The 14,068-nt window shown below is 40.3% G+C and overlaps 3 protein-coding genes across 7 annotated transcripts in view; 1 reads left to right on the forward strand and 2 right to left on the reverse strand.

The window, feature by feature from the left end:
• Nucleotides 1-1,143: 1,143 nt before the first annotated feature.
• On the reverse strand, nt 1,144-8,094 carry LOC111968742 (tubulinyl-Tyr carboxypeptidase 1). 2 transcript variants are annotated; one of them, XM_023994582.2, is made up of 8 exons: nt 8,017-8,094; nt 7,148-7,397; nt 6,408-6,496; nt 4,652-4,708; nt 3,950-4,024; nt 3,070-3,451; nt 1,983-2,092; nt 1,144-1,725 (listed from the first exon to the last, which is right to left on the reverse strand). In XM_023994582.2, the coding sequence occupies exons 2-8, from the start codon at nt 7,364-7,366 to the stop codon at nt 1,653-1,655; spliced, it is 1,005 nt and encodes a 334-aa protein (XP_023850350.1). In that variant the 5' UTR covers nt 7,367-7,397; nt 8,017-8,094; the 3' UTR covers nt 1,144-1,652. The 2 variants fall into 2 exon arrangements, with proteins under 2 accessions (XP_023850350.1, XP_023850349.1); XM_023994581.2 differs by lacking the exon at nt 8,017-8,094 and having other exon boundaries at nt 7,148-7,569.
• Nucleotides 8,095-8,723: 629 nt separating this feature from the next.
• On the reverse strand, nt 8,724-12,065 carry fcf1 (FCF1 rRNA-processing protein). Its single transcript, XM_023994592.2, has 8 exons — nt 11,957-12,065; nt 11,651-11,715; nt 11,324-11,395; nt 9,775-9,923; nt 9,606-9,678; nt 9,388-9,475; nt 9,173-9,267; nt 8,724-9,029 (listed from the first exon to the last, which is right to left on the reverse strand). Exons 1-8 carry the CDS (start codon nt 11,957-11,959, stop codon nt 8,981-8,983), a joined length of 594 nt encoding a protein of 197 aa, XP_023850360.1. The 5' UTR covers nt 11,960-12,065; the 3' UTR covers nt 8,724-8,980.
• Nucleotides 12,031-14,068, forward strand: part of arel1 (apoptosis resistant E3 ubiquitin protein ligase 1) — a 30,347-nt gene continuing 28,309 nt past the window's right edge. For 2 of the 4 annotated variants that reach the window (XM_070445190.1, XM_023994583.2), the window contains exon 1: nt 12,031-12,111. The gene's annotated coding sequence lies outside the window, so the exon portion shown is untranslated. Of the gene's footprint in view, nt 12,112-12,141; nt 12,510-14,068 lie in introns of those variants that run through there. The other 2 variants (XM_023994586.2, XM_023994587.2) reach the window with 2 other exon arrangements.

The following is a 14,068-nucleotide window of genomic DNA, read 5'->3' on the forward strand; positions in this document are numbered from 1 at the left end:
GCATCTGACCCATGACATAAGTCAGCTAAATCAACACAACAACAGATTAATGGGGAGAGAGGCGAGGAGAGTTTATTTCTAAATAAATAGGAAGTCCTACGTAGTGATAAAAGGTCATATAATATTTTGGTACAAGACAACAACCTCTATGTTAAAATGAAAGAGGATCAAGGAATCCCAACCAATCAATGTGCTCTGAGGCACTATTTTAACAAATGGTGCAGACTCCAATTTCTCAAGTGCTCTGGCCTAAATGTCATTTAAAAATGAAGATGAGAATATTGTAAACAAATCTCATTGCACCTTTAATAAAAATGGTAAATATTAAATAGAGCTAGACAACCACAATAAGGCTATGTGTTAAGATAATAAGAATAATGTTATTTATACTGTACGAAAGCAAAAATATATCAGACCATGTCAATATAAAAAAAGTAACTGCTGCCTTCAAAATATCTCTCTTTCCCCCAAAATAATGTCAAACCATATCAGCTGCAACTTCATCAATCGCACTTAGTTGCACAGTCATTTTGTGAGAATGAAATTTTGTCTTGTGAGTGACCCCAGAATTCAAAACTTCTGTTGACCACAGTGACCACTTTCTCTTACTATCCTAAAACATATCACACTTTTCATGCTTTGAAAGGTTTAAATAGACTACTGTACACTGAATTACCCAATATTCAATCACGCGCATCATCTCCATAGCAGAACACACAAACACAGGGTAAGGTGTTGATAGCTCAATTTACCATCTATTTGGGATAGAGTAGATGGATTGTACAGTGTATTTTCCTAGTGAAATTGAAAAAACTATTAATAACCCAGTAATACTTGTTTTCTTTATCACTGTCTATTAAAATGTTCCTAAAAGGCACAAGGTAAGTGGATTGCAAACTAGTCACTAGAAAAGCAGTTACTGTCCAGCAGGGCTAACAGGTTAAAGGTTCAATGTATTTACACACTTACAGTACGACATGGAGACACAGATTGCACATAATCCTCACAATAATTGTTATTCTTAACTGATTGACAACATGGATATCTTCTATGATATTTCCAATTGCACCACTTTACACATTAAGAAATAAGCCAAATGTAATATTGCATATTAACAAAACCCTACAGTACATCTTTAAAAACATGATCAATGCCTGTTTGACCCTTAAATGCTGTCTGAACCAATCCTATTGTTGAATGGACTACACTACCAAGCTTCTGGCTTTACAAAAAGCCTGGTAACAACAAAGAACCACAGGGCTGATGAATGGCCCATGCCACATTTTTGGAGAGAAGTTGTCTATTTTTCAAAGAGATCTTGTGAATAGGCCAACCAGTTAGGCAAGTTAATTGAAATGGATTTGGCTGTGTAAAACGACTGATATCCCCAAAGTTGAGCATTGTGAGAACTTAGAATTATAGGCTTTGAATTTACATTTAGTCAAAAATCAGTCTTTGACATGGCCATGCTCTGTACAGTATACCTCACGTTTGTTGAATGCAAAATACCCTAAATAAATTGCTTACACAGTACAAACCTATTTCGAATCTGAACACAAAAGCCCATTCCCCAGAACTAACCTTTAGTTGGACAGAACCCTACCATTCTACGGTCTTGTTTTGCAGGATGATTTTATGAAGTGAAATCTTCCTCACACTCGAATCTGATATCCATTCATGTCTGGAGGTGACTTCGGATCAAGAACTTTCTTCTCTCCTGATGGACTGTACACCCCCCAAAAAAGAAAAAAAGATATGACTTCTCATGACAGATTACAACAAAGATTACTGTTCAGAGAATCCTCTTGGACTACGTCATAGGACATCTAGCCTCTAGTGCCTGTTCAGATCAGTGCAGAGCCCTCTCCACTACAGCTAGCACCTTGTTTATTGACCTAATGAGTATTTACTGTATTGTCAGAGAGACTATAGTGAGACTAAGCATCTCCTGATATCTGACTATAGTGCACAATCAGTATTACCGTCTCTCGATGCGGCTGTTCCTGCGCATGGGGCTGCCCGGGTTACGGTGGGGCGAGCCCATGTTACTCTTCCTGTCTTTGGTGGGTGAAGTGGTCGCAGCCTTCCCAATCTGAAAGACAATCACACAGTTCTGTTTACCTCACATTAACAACAAGGGGAAATACAAACGAGGTACACAAACAGTTCTGGTCATATCCTCTGTACAGACTAAGGAGAAGTGTAGTTCAAGTAAGACTCCAATTACTAAACGTTTGTCTTTCAAAATACAGCACATCAATAAATGCAGAGTAGCGAGGTGGAAGGAAAGTCAGTAGCAAACAAACACTCCGATCATCAGCTTTCAATTACTTAGAGTAGTACTAAGGTGAGCTGCTCGATGAGAGGCCCTAACATGCTGGAGGCACAGTGTTGACGGTGATGATGGGATAATCCTCCACATCTTTAATGTGATTGTGAGTCCAGTGAATGGGCGAGAACCCACTCTAAGAATATCAGCCATTGATTGATAGAGGCAGCCATACATGGCGCACAACCGAGCAGAACAAAACCATCACATTAGTTTTATTATACACAGGGCCCTGCGTTAAGGATCCTTTCATTACGGTTTGGGATGATAGCGCATGAGGTCATCATTTGAGGAGTATAGCTACTGAAATGGCAGGTCAACTCCATGTCATCATGTATGATGAGACGGAGGGTCAAAAGGAGTCAGAATCTCAGTGATTAACAGGGGCTTTCCATCTGCTCAGAAAGGATTCACATTAAAATTTCCCTGGTGCTTCCCCATCACATGAATCAAACACATGGAGCTCAGATGTATCCCAATTTAATTTGACACAAATCTAAATTCCATACTGGTACTGTGGAAGTCTACAAACTAGGAGTTCAGTGCCAGTTGGACCTAATGCAATCACTAGAATCCTAGGAAGCTGACAGGTTTGTTTCATGGATCCCTAACATGGTTTGGCTCATAGGCATTTTTCCATCTCAGTCCCCAGATGTGTGCACATGTCCTGCCTTAGTTCTGTACATCCCATCACATTCCTGTACTCTAACACATGGTCTCTGTGTCCCTGGGTCCTTTACCTTCATCCTCATGTCCCGGGTGTGTCTCTCCAACTCTCTCCTCATTTCCTCCTTGGTCAGCTTATCCACGTCTAGTATGGAGTGTTTCCAGTCTATCTGCTCCACACTGTGGGGGTCATGGGACACATACTGGCCAATCTTCACCTTCCTCAGGGTGTGCCAGTAACCCCTGTAGGCCCCCTCAAACTCCTGCACCAGGTCAGCCAGTGTTCGGAACTCCAGGGGTTTGAACATGAGGTCCATCCGCCGACTGATGCCCAGTGCCCCAAAGCGGCCCCCGCTGTGCACCCCCAGCACAATGTGGCAGAAGTGGTTCCCTGAGAACTGCGTCTTAAAGCTGAGGGGGAAGCGCTCCACACCCGGCATGCTGTTGCTAAGGTAACTGGGACAGGCAAGGTCAAGGACATTGAAAAACCTTATCACTGACCCTGGTTGCATGCTCCAACTGGAGTGCCCCTTTACAGGGTAACATAAACAACAAAAGCTCCACTAATCTGTTTTTAAGACAAGAATACATTAGTCTGCATACAGTAGTCTCAGACTGTGAGCACACTAGTCAGTTCTAATCACATAATACTTGAATGCCCTGATTGTGCCCATAAAGCTTTGTCTCTAAATCCCTGTTACCACAGGGATTTAAAATAAAAGATACCACACTGAGCTAAAATAAAAGATACCACACTGAGGCATCACTCCAGGTTATTTTTTTAGCTTCCCACAAGCACTCAGTTGGAAAACAACATTTCTAGGTCATCATTTATCACCCCATTGACAAATCTTGTGCTGCTGAGTGTAGTAGATGAGAGAAAAATGATAGCTGCATAAGAAAGTCATTACAGTTTTCACATGGAACACCTAAGCTATTTAAAGGAAAGGATACATCCCAAGGATCACAGCCTCCAGACACTTGATTGGCAGTGACTCCCGGGTCATCTCCTTGGCGATGTCCATCAACCTACACAGAATATGAGGGTTAGAATACACCTGAAGGAAAGGCAACAAAATAGTCTACTCTAAAAGGTAGAAATTATAAACATGGATTCTAAAAGGCTTGAAAAACACTTTACATATTACAGGTTATCTTTGTGTATGCAAAGGGAAAATGACTAACTCCTTTAGGAAAAATAAATACATTTGATTATTAAGACTGGCATTTTGCATGAGACATTGAAATAAAACCATCTGGTGCTAAATGTCAAGAACCGAGTAAGCAAAATGCATTAGAAGCTTCTGCCGGGGAAACAGATCCTATTAGGCTATGAAAACAGTTCCTGGTCGCAAAGCCCTTGGGTGCAACAGACATACAGCGATTCAGATATCCAATTCCTTCAGCTTCTGTCATGATCAGCATAATATGAAAGCAATTGGTAAACATGCATAGCTACTTCCTCTGTCTGCGGCCCCAGGAAAAGCTATTTCACCAAACCCTGAGATTCTCTCTGGCAGGTAGCTATCATGTTGCTTACTGTCTGACATTTACAATATCCCTACAAGGCCTTGATCCACTCAGGATAATCTAAGAGCTAAGCTAAAATAAAATATTAGGAAACAGGAATGGGATAGAAGAAACTGTGAAACTTACGCAGTAAGAGGCCTGCTCTTCTTGATTTCAAAAAACTGTGTTCCCGTGTGATTGTACCTGTAGGATATTGTTAAGTAAACTGTACCAAAATATAAATGCAACAATTTCAAAGATTTTACTGAGTTACAGTTCTGAGGAAATCAGTCAATTGAAATAAATGCATTAGGCCATAATATACGAATTGTACATGACTAGGAATACAGATATGTGTCTGTTGGTCACAGATACCTTTAAAAAAAAGATGGGCCTCACAATGGGCCTCAGATCTCATCACGGTATTTCTGTGCATTCAAATTGCCATCGATAAAATGCAATTGTGTCTGTAACTTATGCCTGCCCATACCATAACCCTACCGCCACCATGGGGCACTCCTTCACAACATTGACATCAGCAACCGCTCCCCCAAATGACACCATACATGTGGTCTGAGGTTGTAAGGCCGGTTGGACGTACTGCCAAATTCTCTAAAACGACGTTGGAGGCGGCTTATGGTAGAGAAATAAACATTAAATTCTCAGGCAACAGCTCTGGTGAACATTCCTGCAGTCAGCATGCCAACTGCACGCTCCCTCAAAACTTGAGACATCTGTGGCATTGTGTTGTGTGACAAAACTCCACATTTTACAGTGGGCTTTTATTGTCCCCAGCACAAGGGGCACCTGTGTAATGATAATGCTGTTTAAATAGCTTCTTTATATGCCACAGCTGTCAGATGGATGGATTATTTTGGCAAAGGAGAAATGCTCACTAAGTGGGATGTAAACAAATTTGTGAGAAATTAGCTTTTATGAGTATGGAACATTTCTGGGATCTTTTATTTCAGCTCATGAAACATGGGACCAGCACTTTACATGTTGCTTTTATATTTTTGTTCAGTGTACATACAAATGCAGAGGGAGTGAAACAATATGGGAAATGTCCAAACACAACAGACCCTCTGGGTTGTGCACTGAACGTATTCTCATGGGGAATGAACCACGTTAAGTGCTTTCTGATATTCATAGTTCCTCGTTTGTGAATTATGGATGAGCTTCTTGAGCTGAGCGATACTAATGTTTATGCTCAAAATAGATTATAGTCTAAACATGGCCTACATTCTGAGATGTGACATACTTATTCTTTTATGACAATATCAATGTAAGTAAGAGTAAATAATAGTAAACTATTTTACTGGTTATATATATATATGCCCTTTAGCAGACACTTTTATCCAAAGCGACTTAGTCATGCTTGCATACATTTTACATATGGGTGGTCCCGGGAATCATACTCACTACCCTGGTGTTACAAGCGCCATGCTCTACCAACTGAGCTACAAAGGACCTCAGTGAGTTACCAATCACCATAATCTTCTTCAGTACATCTACTGTGTGGCCCAGTTTCCATTTGCATGAAATCAGCTTGTGCCTATATCTATGAATTATCTATAAATACATAGAGTGCATGGCTAACACATATTTCAGGAGACATATCTTGAATTCCAACCCAGAGCACAGTGTGTTAGCGTCAGGCATGGAATTTAACATCTTTACACATTAATTAATGTATAATCAACCTACTGTACATTTTGTTGACGTACCTAAACTGTTATCTAGACTGACAGGTTGGGATAAACAATCATACAGAGACTGACAATGACCAACAACAGCTCCAATGAACAGTCACAGCTTTATCTAGGATACCTGGGCTATTCATCATTGGTCCAGAGCTTGGCAATAGTGACCAAGCAGTTCTACCATTCCAGGCAAAGGATACTGCAAGTCCCTGATGTATTTCTGTATGGCTTCCAGGCGCTGTGGGATACTGGTGGTTGGCTGGTATGTAGGCACACTCGGTATAGGAATCTATGGGGCAGAGCACAACCAGAAGCATTAGTATCGCACAATCCCTATATTCACAGAGCTGGAGAATGTCCTCTTGTTTAACTTAACAACCATCCTTTATGGGCATGGTCATTATCTTAATTGTTCCATATAGCAAGTCTCACAATGCTACATTAATTTAATATATAATGGAATTCCTTAGGAGCACAGAGGCAGTATTTAACCTCATCTGGACAGGACAGCACTTGTACATCTAGTGGCATGTTATGACTGCATGTGTATCTGTGTGGTTTGAAATGCTGCCTATTTTGACAGCTTCATCCACTTGTTATCTGAAGAGTCGTAACTGAGTCAGTTACAAACATTCTGCATAGTGGGTTATCTTCACTCCATCTCTAGTGCGAATCGAATTAAGCATGTAGCATCATATACTAGGCCTATGCTATGGGACAATATATCCTCCTGAACAGTTTACTGCACATTTATCTTGAATGATAGTTTACTGTAAATAAATGTGACTAGGATACATATTGAACGCTACATACTAGTGGGAGGAAAAGCTGATTCTTTTTTACTTTCACATTGTTGAAATAGACTGAGTGTAGTCTGTAGAGCTGTCAAACTGAAAACAACAGAGTAGGGTGTCTAGGTGAGGACTTCACCTGCTCTTACCTTGGGCAGATCACTGGCTCCCCGGATGCGTGTCCCTATGGCCTCCCCATTAGGGTGAATCCGGGCCACATGCCTCCACATCTGCTCCCAAGTCTCCTCATCCACCGGTAGGCCTCCCCTGTTTACGAAGAAGGGCACCCCTCCGTCCCGCAAATCCTCTTCACCTTCATCCTCATCTCTCTCCTCCACCCCCACACACCCTACTGTGGTCCTTAGCATCCCCCCACACAAGGGACCCCAGTCCTGGAACCTGGCACAGATGGTTTACAGCCTATGTGCCCTGCCCTTTAACTGTCAATCTGATTGCAGTTTCTCAGCAAGTAACACTCCCACAGCAGGTGAGAAACATGAGCAATTCATGACACGCTGGATATGTAGAACTTTGCAAAACTGCAGGCTGTATCAGTCTCCAAATTCAAATACTGTACCTCTTATGAACAAAATGGCACACAATCATATGTTCCACACAAATGCTGAGTTAAAGCTACACTAGTTGTTACAATTGTCCACTTATGTCAGATGAGTTCAAAAAAAAAATTGTGCAAAAGCAGAGATTAAAGGGAATTATAGCTAGCCTACATCAAGTCATGTCTGATCGATAATGTTATTGGCACTTTAGAAACATCACAATGATCTCTACGATGCAGGTTAAGTCAAGTAAATCATTGAAATACTGAAACTAGACAATATATTATTAAAACTAGAAAAGGCATGAGTTTTTAGGCATCATGAAATTAAGACTTCAACAATGAGGTTGAACTAAGCACATTGGAAAATGGTGAAAACACATGCCTACAACATTAGGGGGGGAAATAGCATCTTCCAAAAGGGTATAGACAACAAACTACTGTATTAAAAACCACTAATACCCGGCACCGTTATCCCAGAGGTCATTCGGTCTATATCCAAAACGCCGGGATAGATTGAATACGATCACATTTCTTCGACACTCCACTTAGTTGGTGCCCGCATTCCAGTCTAGTCCATTTTACGACACAATATTGTTCGTGTCAGTCCAAATCAGTCCAGTTTGAACGCCCATGGCTACAGAGTAGCGAGAGCTAATCTCATGCCTGCTACAATATAGCGCCGCTCAGACACTCCCAGATCTATAGCAGCTGCGCATGCGCTGACGGATTAAATTTTCAACAAACTACACATTTCCTCCGCTGTAACAGACAAATTGTATTTTTCCTTTATTTAAACTAGACAAGTCAGTTAAGAACAAATTCTTATTTTCAATGACGGCGTGGGAACAGTGGATTAACTGCCTTGTTCTGGGACAGAACGACAGATCTTTACCTTGTCAACTCGTGGATTCGATCTTGCAACCTTTCGGTTACTAGTCCAACGCAGGTAGACTATGAAATGCAAGGGTTTGCAAAAACTTGATGTAATGCCAGCACAAAAGTGGGCAGCTAGACAATTTAACAGCAAACTGATTTTATTGGCATCATTCTTGGATACTTTACAAGCAGCGAAATTTAAGGGTGTATAATAAATGCACTCTCCGGGACTAATGACGTATAGCCTACCTCTTCACACTATGATAGAAAAAATACTGGATACATTTGACTATTCTTTCATTAATTTATTACAACTTTCACACGTTGACAGAATGTATTTGTACTTTTATGGAACAAAGTGAAAAACAGTTTCGGAATAGTAAGAAATACACCAGTCATTAAATTTGCAAAATGTCATCCATTTCTGCTTAAACTGTAGAGCATAAACTCAAGTCCTTCAACAATATACAATAAGCAGGTAAACAAATCAAAACCTCCCCGACAAAAGCCACAGTCCAACTAGAATTTCAATTCCATCAACTGAATATTAGAATCTTGGAGCACCATAGTCATCAGGCATTCTTTCAATGTTGAACCTGTGAAAAATATTACAGTTAAACATGGTTTAAAGATCATGGTATAAGACATTTTATATGAGAGAAAGAGATAAACTAGCTATAAACACAGGAATAACCACAAATGACCCATTGAACACTGATAATCTGATGTTAATTCTGACCTATGGTTGGAGATGTACATGATGGGTACTCCTGGGATCTTTCTGATCCTTCTCTTCAGGTCCCTGTCCACAGTTGCCAGGATGTAGCACTTGTGCTGTGAAAGGATACATGATTGAATTGGTGTTCTTCTCTGGTATAAAACCACAGTGCTCTAATGACAAAAGAGTTTCCCTAATGTAATACATTGTCAATTTAGTAGATTAAACTACATTACCTGGGTTACCCTTTGAACTAAGCAGTCATCGGCGTATGTTCCTTTGTGGGTGCATGGCAGTCGTTCGAACCGAAGATCCTTGGCTATCCTACAGAGGCAGAAAATGCATCCGTCATATACCTTCCCTATGGAACGTTGATAATACCCGCAGAACGTGTGTGTATGTGTCTGAATGTCTGTGGTGTATCTGGATGTTGGTCTTCACAACAGCTAGTTACCTCAGAGCTACTCTATACTTCATCCCCAGTTTCTCTATCTCAGCCATTACACAGTCTGTGATGCATGGGATACCTTGATAACAAGCAAGAGTATAATTAAAAAATACAACAGTTATTCCTTAGTTACATTAACTGAGTTCACGCTGAATAAACTTTGCCAGATACTCACACTTGGCATACAGGCAGTCCATCATTGACTGAACTATGTCCAGTTTAGCCTTGATGGAGAAGTTGATGAAATTGGTGTCGACCAGGATGTGATAAGGGGGACCAAGCTGAGTGTTGTACTGGAAGAACAGGCATGATGGATATTTTGGACTGCAGGTAGGAAAATAAATGTGTAAACACACAGTAAGAAGGTATCGACCTATAATCAATCATGTGTCCACAATATACAGAATATTAGTTAAGAGTTATGGGTACATTTGCATTTGTTTGTTCTGATACTTGTGAAGTAGTCTGGGTACCAGTCTTTTTAGCTAACATTCCACTCCTTGCATTTGCCAAAGAGACTGGCCTTTCGGCATCCAGTGCTCAAAGTAGCTAGAGAGAACTCCGTAATGAGAGAGAAATAATAAGGAAAATATTAGCCTACAAGATTCTATCGAGCTGTGTTTTCTTCAGCTACATCCCACTAATGAGAAAAGAAACGCAAAACTGGCACCTGCCGTCATTCCTCGCACATATGCTGATCATCATGACTTGCTTACATTTTTACAATTTTGTTATGTTCATTTCAGTTATATTATTTGTCCCTCCGCTCTTATTGAGAGATGGAGTACAGACAGGCTACTTTAGAAAACTTTCTGAATGGATATTGAGAGAATTCAAACTCACAGACAACGTAAAATGACCATCAATCAAAGCCACCAGAGCATCTGACACTCACAAATCATATTTCTTCCTAAAAACGTATTCAGAACCTAGGCCCACCTTCAAATCTTGGCTGTAGTCCATCAAAAAGTAGGCATATGCTACATTATACATAATGCTAAACTGTAGTAAGCTAGGATACAAATGGTGGATTAATAGCCCAGCCAATGAAGTAACTTTAACTTACACATGTCTTCACTGTTCCCTTCTTGCGCAATTGATGCATCTCCACTGGCTTCTTCCATCCGCTCTCTATTGCTCTTATAGCTATTGAACTAGACGCCTAGCCCAATGCATGTCCCAGAAGTAGCAATATAGTTTGGTTGCTTATTTTGAGCAATTCAAATAAATAAATATACACACATATATACATACATGAGGAAAGAGAGCACCTTGCTTGCTGAATATAAAATTGGCTACAGCGTTCACAATGAACAGGCCGGGAAGTTTGAATGGCGAGAACTTCTCTGGTGTGATGAAATCACATTGGCTGGTGGCAAAAATTAAATAAACGGGAATCCTCTATTCTCCATGCACCCAATGTGTATGTTTACAAGGAAATGTATTACATCATAATGCCCAATGTCCTAATGTTTACAATCAAATGTATGAATTAAGATAGAACGTTTTCCCAAGTTTAATTTGTATAAACGTGATTGGATGATAGCTGTGAGTTATCAAATCAGGATAAAATCCTCTGATCTCCTCGGGCTCATTAACGATAGAATGTTCCTATTTGACGATTGCTGAAAGGCCAGTCTCTTTGGCAAATGAAAGGAGTGGCAAGGAGTAGATTCTAATAGCTGAACAGTGATGGCAACCAGCCTACTTGTGAAGCTACTTACACTTCTTTTTCCTTTATTTCTGATGGATCCTTTTTCTTTGTCTCTTGTACTTTGGCACGATCTTTCTCTTTTCTAAAGAAACTCAGAGTCAATACCATGAGGACTCAACTGGAATAGATCATGATAAAGTATGTCTTAGTCAAACTAAAGAAATTAGTGAGTCTTAGGAAGGTAGCTATCTAGCCATCTACAATATTTCTGACAATCCATGCCAATTTGTTAGCTTGACGATTAGCTAATCCACAAAGTTGGCATGGTTTATCAGTCAAACTAGACGGTGTGAATGATTCATATTCGTGCTAGCTAACATCATTGGCAGAAACTCACATTCTCGGATCTTTCAAGCTTATCATTCTCTTCATTGAAGCGAACTTCTTTGTCTTCCGTTTCCCCTAAAGTAAACATATGGAAATAAAAGTCAGAAATAAAGAATAGCGTTTGCTAAGTTTATGCAAAAATGCACACCTCAGTTAGCTCAAGTCAAGTGACTACTGTAAGCTAGCAGAGCAAAAAAAGGAATACGAACTCCCATCAATTGAAATACATTTTAAATTATTCCAACTGCTGAATCAAGAACCACGGTCTATATTTAAATGATGGACTTGTATTTTGATAAGTTAGCGTACGACTTACCATGTTTTGTTTTAAAAAATACAACAGCTGACTTGTTTAACTGGCTACAGGCCTCGTGTGACTGTTTAAACGTCATCAACAATCGACGTTTGTTTCCCTGCGCATCTCGGCTTCCGGTTGCCGCTAGCTAGTTAAATATAATAAATACATTCAAGGTAGGACTGTTATTCTTAAGATTAAAATGGATTTATCTGATGTATTTTAACGTTTGATGTAGCTGTGCGTGAGGGGTGAATTATTACATGTTTTGAAACACTGAATTTGGCTTTGGAATACCACATTTCGATTTTGCGTTGACATTGACAGCTTAACGTACGTCGTAGGTAGCTAACGTAGGCTACAGTATCAGCAACAAGCTAGTCTGTTAGTCTGTACTTGTCCTGAAGGAATTTATGTTGTAGCTAGCTGACTATAATCCCTGCCAGTGTGCATCGCCTAAAACACATGCATCACGTTGGTTGTTGATGTATTATCTAAACACACATGGAGTATTGAGCTAACGACAGTTAGCTGCTGCTGTCTCATTAATTGATCGACTTTTCCAACCAGCCAGGTAACGTATCACGTAAACCCAAGGAGCCAGTATTTAGCAAAGCATATTGATTACTTAAACTTTCTTCATTTTACAGCGTTCCTGGAGTTATCTGGTCTGTGATATGCTGCCCAACAACCTCCTTATTGATAGAGAGCTTTCGTGACCTAGTTGTCATTCATTAGGGGTCATATGCAAAGCAAGTATAATTTCACCTTGAAGGTTTCCCCATCGGAAAAAATAGCTCAAAGAAACTAAGGGGGTGTGTGGGAGGCAACGCAATGGGCATGTCTGCAAAAACACAATGAGAGGATAGCCATTTATTAAATCAGGATGACAGTTGGAATAGACTGCATCAGTACAACAGAATGAATAATAGCTAAACACGTCATATATATACAAAGGTAGCTCAACATTGACGAAAACAAGCTTACAAAGGCAGTTGTCAAACACCATGCAAAGAAATCACACTGACCAATGACGTCAACACCAAATGGAAAGAGGACAAACTTAGTAAATTAATCATCCAGGTGAAAATAATAGGAAAGTCTATATTAGCACATAACATCTCCCAAGCGGTATCAGCATTGATTAAGTGCAGGTGTGCTTACTTAATAGTGTAGGGGAAGGAAGTACCATCCCTGCAGGGTTGACTGGAAGTGGGTGCGGAATTTTCTATAGCCGCCCCAAATATAAAACATACTTTAACGCAAAACAAATTCAGCCTAGTGGGTGAGAGGCTGTGTGGAAAGGGCTAAGCCACCCCCAATCAGTGCTGCCATCCAGGACCTCTATACCAGGCGGTGTCAGAGGAAGGCCCTAAAAAGACTTCAGCCACCCTAGTCATAGACTGTTCTCTCTACTACCGCACGGCAAGCGGTACCGGCGCGCCAAGTCTAGGTCCAAGGGGCATCTAAACAGCTTCTACCCCCAAGTCATAAGACTCCAGAACATCTAATCAAAATGCTACCCAGACCATTTGCATTGCCCCCCCCCCCCTTTTACGCTGCTGCTACTCTGTTATCTGTGCATAGTCACTTTAATAACTCTACCTACATGTAACCTCAATTTCCTCGACTAACCAGTGCCCCCGCACATTGAATCTGTAACGGTACCCCATGTATATAGCCTCGCTATTTATATTTTACTGATGCTCTTTAATTATTTGTTGCTTTTATTTCTTATTTTTTTAGGGATTTTTCTTAAAACGGCATTGTTGGTTAAGGGCTTGTAAGTAAGCATTTCACTGTAAAGTCTACACCTGTTCTATTCGGCACGTGACAAATCAAATTTGATTAGATTTAGCAGATGCTCTTATCCAGAGTGATTTAATGTATTCATGGTAAGGTAGATAGGTGGGACAACCACATGTCACAGTACATTTTCCTCAATAAACTAGCTATCAGCAAAGTCAGAGCTAGTAAGGGGGGGATCAAGAGCAAGTGTTACACTGAACAAAAATATAAAACGCAACAAAGTGTTGGTCCCAAGTTTCATGAGCTGAAATAAAAGATCCCAGAAATGTTCCATATGCACAAAAGGCATATCGCAAATGTTGTACAAAAATTAGTTTACATCCC

This window comes from Salvelinus sp. IW2-2015, linkage group LG9 (assembly GCF_002910315.2).
Source record: "Salvelinus sp. IW2-2015 linkage group LG9, ASM291031v2, whole genome shotgun sequence".
Classification (NCBI taxonomy): Eukaryota; Metazoa; Chordata; class Actinopteri; order Salmoniformes; family Salmonidae; genus Salvelinus; species Salvelinus sp. IW2-2015.